At 56.6% G+C, this 7,180-nt stretch overlaps 1 protein-coding gene across 1 annotated transcript; it reads left to right on the top strand.

The window, feature by feature from the left end:
• Positions 1-3,382: 3,382 nt before the first annotated feature.
• On the top strand, positions 3,383-4,439 carry LOC104467441 (eotaxin-like). The gene is made up of 3 exons (XM_010081215.1): positions 3,383-3,446; positions 4,031-4,151; positions 4,268-4,439. The coding sequence occupies exons 1-3, from the start codon at positions 3,383-3,385 to the stop codon at positions 4,437-4,439; spliced, it is 357 nt and encodes a 118-aa protein (XP_010079517.1).
• The last annotated feature ends 2,741 nt before the right edge of the window (positions 4,440-7,180 follow it).

Raw genomic sequence — 7,180 nt, forward strand, 5'->3', positions numbered from 1 at the left:
TGGTTATGTCCCCCTCCCTGTCTCTGTCTCCATCCTGCATCTCTGAGCTCTGGGAAAAGGTCAGTGGCTGCAGGAGCCCAAGCTGGTAAGAAATGGGTTTATTTGGGTGCGTGCACGAAATTGTGCCTGGCTAGAGCAGCTGCTGGAGGCTGCTAGTGCTGGAGAGCCATAAAAAGCCTTGCCTCACCCCCCACCTCCAGCAGCTTCTGTATCCCAAAAGGCTGGTCTGCCTTGTGACACCCCTGCAAACAGGGATGCTCACCCCTCTCTCATTGCTGGAAGCTCCCAGCTTTCTTCCTGAGCTGAGGTGACAGGTGACAGAGCAACACACTTGGAGAGGAAGGAGTGAACGGGGGAAGGGGGAGGTGAGGGAAGGGCAGCAGGAGGGGAGATGGGTCGTGGACCCCCAGGCTGGTTTCCGTGGGGTCCTGCTGCTCAGGTATGCAGGTGCATCTGCATTGCTCAGCTGAAGCAATGGCCAAGTATCCCTGTCCTTAATTTGTTCCCTCCTGGGTCCTGTCCAATCCGCCTTCCCTGGAAGGATTGTAGCGAGGGTCTGCTCAGCCAGCTGCTTTGTTTGGGGTGTAAAAATCACAGCAACCAGAGCATTGCCAAAGACTGGTGCCAATGAAGGGAACGTGGGCTCTGACCCTACTCAGCATCTCAGGCTACGTTTGGGGCTGGCCTCTGGCTAGAGGATGCTGCTGCGGTGTCTTGAAAACACGCAGAGAGCCAGGGACTTTCCGAATGCCTGCTGCCGTGGCTGGGACTGGGCAAGGAAGGGATCTGGGCTCTGCAGAGGGACTGCAGAGATCTCTTGGGTTCCTCTGGGAGCACAGGGAGCCCTGGGCTGGACTGGTCTGTGCTGGGGGCGATCTGTGACATGTCTCCCCTCCCTCCACATCACTTTTCCTGATACCACATAGGCTCTGGGAGAAGCCAGGGTGGATGGCTATGAGATCAGTGCTCCCCCAGCTTTTCCAGCACAGGGACAGTGTTCCAGCTGTGACAAGGGTGGAGGTGAGCACCTGGGCACTGCTGCCTGGAGAGGTTGCAGAGGTAAGGGCTGGAAAGGCGATAAGTGCCAGGATGGCTGTCCTTTTCCTGCCCTGTCCTGATGCCACTGGTGCTTTGGGGTTGGAGGGATGAGTGACAGCACACAGGATGCCTCCAGGGACTAGTTCCCCATGCTGCCAGGCACCCTGGACAGATGCACCCACAGGCGACCTGCAGCTGCTGGTAGCCCCTGCCTGCCATGGTGGCCCCTGCCTGCCACATGGCCCAGGGGCTGCTGCCCAAGGCCACACTAACCTTGGTCCTGCATGTGTGTGTGGGGAGCTGCCTCCTCCCATCCACGTGCTGGGTGCATGGGTACCCCCGAGCTCTGTTTCTCTTCTCCGTGGGTGATGGAGGAAGCCCCAGGAGTGCAGCCGTGGATCCCACACTGCCCCAGGCGCCCAGCTTGTCCCCAGGGAAGGCAGCAAGATGCTGCAGCTTGCTGCTCTCCTTGCCCAAGGGAGGGCTGCAGGGCAGTTATTGGTGAGCCCCCCGCCATCACTCCAGCATTGCCCCCTCCCTGCTGAGGACGGGCAAGACTGCGGGCATCTTATCACAGCTCTGCTTTCTACAGCAGCCGGGACTTTGGTCTCCCTCTGAGTTACTCATTGCCCTCGATAACTATTTATGAGGGTCCTTATCAGGAACCCGTGAAAAGTCCTGGGGCTGCACCCCTGCTTACAGGCAGCGGGGTCTGGGAAGGGGCTTGCTGCCCCTCTCCAGCATCGCGTAGACACCAGTGGGGCTCTGCATCCCATTGGGGCTCACAGGACACAGCTGACACGGGCAGTAGGACTGGGGCTGTCCAAGGAGCTGGAGGCCAGGGCAGGCCAAGAGGGGCTGTGAACGGTGGGGTGGTGAAGCTGGGGATGGGACAGTAAAGGGGAGTCCTTGCTGGTGGGGGGCTGCCCAGGGGAGCAGGAGAGATGCCAGGGCCTGGATCTTCTCAGAGGGGCTCTGGGGCAGGGTGAATCACCCCAAATCACAAAATCACAGAATGTTAGAGATTGGAAGGGACCTCGAAAGATCATCTAGACCAATCCCCCTGCCGGAGCAGGAACACCTAGATCAGATCACACAGGAACGCATCCAGGTGGGCTTTGAATGTCTCCAGAGAAGGAGACTCCACAACCTCTCTGGGCAGCCTGTTCCAGTGCTCTGGGTGAGAGGTAGGGGCACTGGATGCATCAAGGGAAATTCCAACTAAATAGGGGGGAAAATGTTTTCAACATGAGAACATTTCAAGCATTGGAAGAGCTTGCCCAAAGTTGTGAAACCTCCATCCTTGGTCTCTTCCAGACCATGCCCTGGTGACTGCATGAAAATGTGGAGGTCCCTGGCCATCCTCTCCTCAGAGCAGAACCAGTGTTACACTGGGTTGCTCGGGGCTTGGTCCAGCCACGTGGCCATCTCTTTGGGTGGCCTTTGCCACCACAGGGGTGCCCTGTGGGCTCCTGTTCAGCTCCCCTGGGTCCACTTCTGCATAGCCCGTCTTGCCAGCCATGCCCAACCTGTCCAGCAGCACAGGGTGACGCCATCCTGCCCATGGGACTTCACACCTCGTCTGTATTAAACCTCAGGAGGTTCCCGTCAGCCCACTCCTCCAGATGGTTGAGGTCCCTGCTCATCCTCAGCTCCCCACAATTTTGTATCAGCACTGAGATATGGTGCTGCGCTATCTCCCCCAGTCCTGTTTGCAGTCTGGTCCTTGCACATCGCAGCCCTACAGATGTGTTCAGCTGTTTGGGGAGGTCCCTGAGGCTCCTGGACAGGGATGGGAGCTCAGGGGACTGGGATGTAGGGTCACCCTGAGCCCCTTCTCACCTATGTGGGGTGGATGGCTTGGCTCTGGAGCAACGCATGAGTTGGGAAGCAAAACAGAGTGACTCCTTGGCTTCCCTCATGGCTTGGCCACTCGCCAGGGTCCCTGCCTGGGGAACAAGCAGGAAAGCAGCAACACCCGACCCTCTGAGAGCAGGTAGCAGCAGGTTGTGAGACTGGGTAGGAAACAGTACCCCACAAATTCATCTAGCCATGATGTGGGCTGTGTCCCCGGCATGCCCCCCATCTGGCAGCCCATGCCGTGATGGGCAGCTGGGAACAAGACAGGACGTGTCTGTAAAGGGGGGGGCTCATGGCTTACAGGAAGCCCCCACCCTCCTGCTTCTCCATCACCCAGCCCCCAGCTGGCTGGTGGGCGGTCTGCCAGGCTGGACAAAAATGAAAGCAAAGCATCCAGAGAATAAATAGGAGCAGCCTCGGCACGAGGCAGCAGTGTGCATCCTGCTCCCCCGACTCACCCAGCTCAGCACCCACGGCAGCCACCATGGCTCTGCGCCTCCTCCTGCCACCGCCCCTGGCCGCAACCCTCCTTATCGCCCAGACTCAAGGTGAGGGGTGCGAAGCCCTTCTGCCCGCCTACAAGTGGGATGGGACAGGGGATACGGGTGCTCAGTGGGGTCTGCGCAGGGTGCTGGGTGCTGAGATCGCGGTGCACAGGGGGTGTTTGTGGTGCATTTGGGTGCGTGCATGGCTGGGGGTGTAGGCTTTTTGGTGCAGTCATGTGTAGGGGTGGGGGTGTGTGTGTGCGCACCTGGTTGGTGTGTGGCATTGGCTGTGCTGGCTTTGCTCAGCAGCATGCATGTGTGCACGTGGCCAGTGGGACAGCAGCATGCCAAGCTAAAAGCATAGGCAGGAGAACAAGGCTCAGTCCTTCGCAAGGAGCTCATCTCTGCCTCAGTTTCCCCTCTGTCGGCAGTGAAACTGGTGTCACATATCTCTGAGGGAGGGTCTGACCTGCAGCTGGGCACCAGGTTTGAGAGCTCTCATCCTCACATGGTGTCCCAGCATCTCTCCCATGAATGGCACCAAGCAAGCTCGGTGCTGTGAGCAAGCTGTGCTGTGCTCCCCGGGGCTGGGAAGGTGCCCTGGCTTGGTGAGGGTCTGAAAGCCCATGTGTCCCCCTTGCTCCCAGGCATTGGCAGCTCGGCCCCGGACTGCTGCCTGAAGAACAGCCGCAAAGCCATCTCCAGCAGCTTGGTGAAGTCCTACAGCCTCCAGGGACCCGACTCGGGATGTCTGCTGCGTGCTGTCGTGTAAGTATCCTCCTGTGGTTGGGACCATTTGGGGCAGTCTGGCTCCAGCCAGACCTTCCCTCTCCAGGTCCTCCCCCTGCCCACCCCTCATCAAACCTTTCTGCCTGCACCCCCAGTCTTACCACGAAGGGGAACAAGAAAATCTGTGCCTCTCCCACTGACCCCGCCATCCAGAAGGTGATGCAGGACGTGGACAATAAAGTCAAGAATGATAAGAAGGGCAAGAAGAAGGGACAGTCCTCACGTCCCAGGGGCAGACCCAAGCGGCAGAAGCGGCAGCAGGTCTAAGTCAGGCCTGAAGAGGTAGGCGGGGGGAGTGGGGGGCAGCAGGGTGAGGGTGCTACCCCTCCATCCCCAGATCCTTCCCCGTGGAAGGGCAGGCATCTGGCTCCCGGGGCCACACCTGGGAGGGCTGCCAGAGCTGTGGCTAGAGCGTGGAGGTGCTTAGGGCACAGGACCCTCCTGGTCTGGGCTTGCCTTGAAGGCAGATTTTTTTTGGGAGCTGCAGGGAAAAGGCAATGCTTGGGAACAGGGAAGCCACACCACACAAGGCAATGGACTCCCAGCTTGGGTGGGTGCTCTTGCTAAGACCCTTTCCACCTCACTGCCCCCTCCTTGCCTTCCTTAGGACCGATGCCTTCCCCACCGATGACTGACCCACTGCCCGGCAATGGACATCCACAGACCACCCACCCACCCGCTGGCCACAAGGCTGGCCGAAGGGGCTGCTGTCTGCTCCACAGCCCCCTCGGCGCTGCCCTGCCTGCCGCAGAGATCCCCCAGCCGGGACTCCCTGCACCGGCTGGGTGCTCTCAGTGGTGGGGGAGCACCCAGGTCCTCACTCGCCCCATGGTCATGCTAGCGGGGACCTGGACCAGTGTGGGAGCTGATCCACAGCCCAGAGGGGGAGATGAGCAGCCGTCCCACCAGAGGGGATTTCTGTAGCATAGCAGGATGGCAGCTTTTCCTATGACTTTTTTGGGGGGAATTTTATACATTTGTATTTATATTTAAAGACTGTGCTTTCATTCAGTCTTCCTGGAAGGCTCTACTTCTGGCTCCTTGTGCTTCACAGAGTAACCTTTATGCTGCAGGCTGGCTTTTTCTGGAAGATTGCTCTTATTTTTCTGCCAAATAAACGATGGCCGAGTTTCATTTCCCTCTCACCTGTTTGCTCCTTTTCGGCTTGCAGGGCCATAGGGTACCAGGCAGGTCCTAGGTCCCCGTGGTCTTGCCTGGGCTGTTTTCTGGGCGCTTCCTCGCAGGGCAATTAATAGCAGCTGAGATGGAGAGTTTGGGGACAGCAAAGGTGACAGTGTGGCTGTATGACTGGGCTGTTCTAGGCTCTTCTTTTAGCTTTTGCAGAACACTGCTGCAGTGTAGTTCAGAGAAGGATAGTCAGAATCTGTCCCTTTGATTTTGTTTTTCTTTTTTAGGTACAAAATTGCAATTAAATCAGAAAAAAAATGTTCTTTTTAGTGGAATTTTCCCCTTTTATCTCTCTTGGTTTTGCTGTTGTCAGAGATTTGGACATTATTAAGCCAAATGCTTACTTTTTTTGAAAAACAAAACAAAACAAAACAAAAAAACCTCTCATATACATTCTCCCCAAATTTGAAAAGCCCACATGGTGAAAACTGCATGTGAGGCTGTGCAGGTGGGGGAATAAAATATTTTGCAAAATTCATCGCAGTCACGCTGCAGCCATTTGAGAGCAGCTCTATTACAAACTTTTAGTAAAACGAGAGGTCACTAACCCGAGGACACCATAAGGTGAGACTGCAAGTAGAGGAGGGACAGACCTTTGGGACAGGGCTGGCAGGGAAATGGCATCTCCCCTGTGCTTGCAAACTCCCCCCAGCATGCCGAGAAGGAGCAAGCTGCAGGGCTGTACCACAGCTGCAGTGCTATCTGCTTGCAGAGACTTCAGACGTGGACTTTGGTCAGTAAAGGTCTATTAAGTCATATAAATGCAATAATAGGATTTGTGGGGCTTAACATTATCAGCAAGGCTGTGTGTTGGCTGGAGTAAAGCTTGTAGCTGAGTGTTTCTATCAAGCACATTTATCTGGCTTGATTGCTTATTAGGCAGGCATTAAGGTCTATTATTTTAAGGCTGTGTAAAGAAACTGTGAAGTCCAACGTACTGGCCCCCAGCACAGGACAGGTGCTGAGCGGGCTCTGTGCTGCTCCCAACTCCACGTTGGAGCATGCGGCTGTGAGCCAGACTGGCTTTTGGACAGGATGCGAAGCAATAAAATATATCCTTTACAACCAAACTCACTTCTTCTGGCTGTTGTGATGGGCTTCAGAAGGGTGGGAGGGGCTGCATGCAGGGCTGCTCTCCTGCCCCAAGCAAAATCATCCCCCAGGTTCTGGCTTTTGCAGCCTCCCTGGGTGATGCATCCCTCGGCTGCAGGGGTGGGAGTTGCTGGCTGACAGGAGAGGGACCACGCAAGTCCCCTCTTCTTGCAGCTGCCCAGCAAGGTGGAGCTGTCCTGTTTGCTTATCCGTCCCCACCAAGGGGTCCTGAGACACCAGCAAACACAGGGGCACAAACCAGTTTTGTGTGTGTTGTCTTTTGCTGCCAGGAGAGCTTTTGCCTCTGGCTCCAAAACTCACTGGACAAACACCACTTGCTCAAAGAAGGGGCTCAGTGCTCCCAGCAGCTTTGGGAAAGCAGCATTAAACCAAGTTATTAATGAGGCTGTGCTCTGGCCTGGGCTTTGCTGAGAGCCTGGGAACTGACACCCACACTCTGGGAGTCAGCCGGGGCTGCCGTGGGAGGGCTGGAGGCAGCCCTGGGTTTGCTGGGGACACACTGCATCCAGCCCTGCAAGGCTGGCCCTGCTTCCTGCAGGACTCCTTGTTGTGCTGGTCGCGGTGTCAGGGGATTGTGAAATGATTGCAAAAAGCCCTCAGAAAGGAGGCCCAGCCAAATACGTCTGCAACCGCAAACAGCAAAGCATGAGCAGATGGCAGGATCAAGCCAGCATGTGAAATCGTAGAATCATAGAATCATAGAACGG

This window comes from Pterocles gutturalis, unplaced genomic scaffold (genome assembly GCF_000699245.1).
Source record: "Pterocles gutturalis isolate BGI_N339 unplaced genomic scaffold, ASM69924v1 scaffold13454, whole genome shotgun sequence".
NCBI classification, from domain to species: domain Eukaryota; kingdom Metazoa; phylum Chordata; class Aves; order Pterocliformes; family Pteroclidae; genus Pterocles; species Pterocles gutturalis.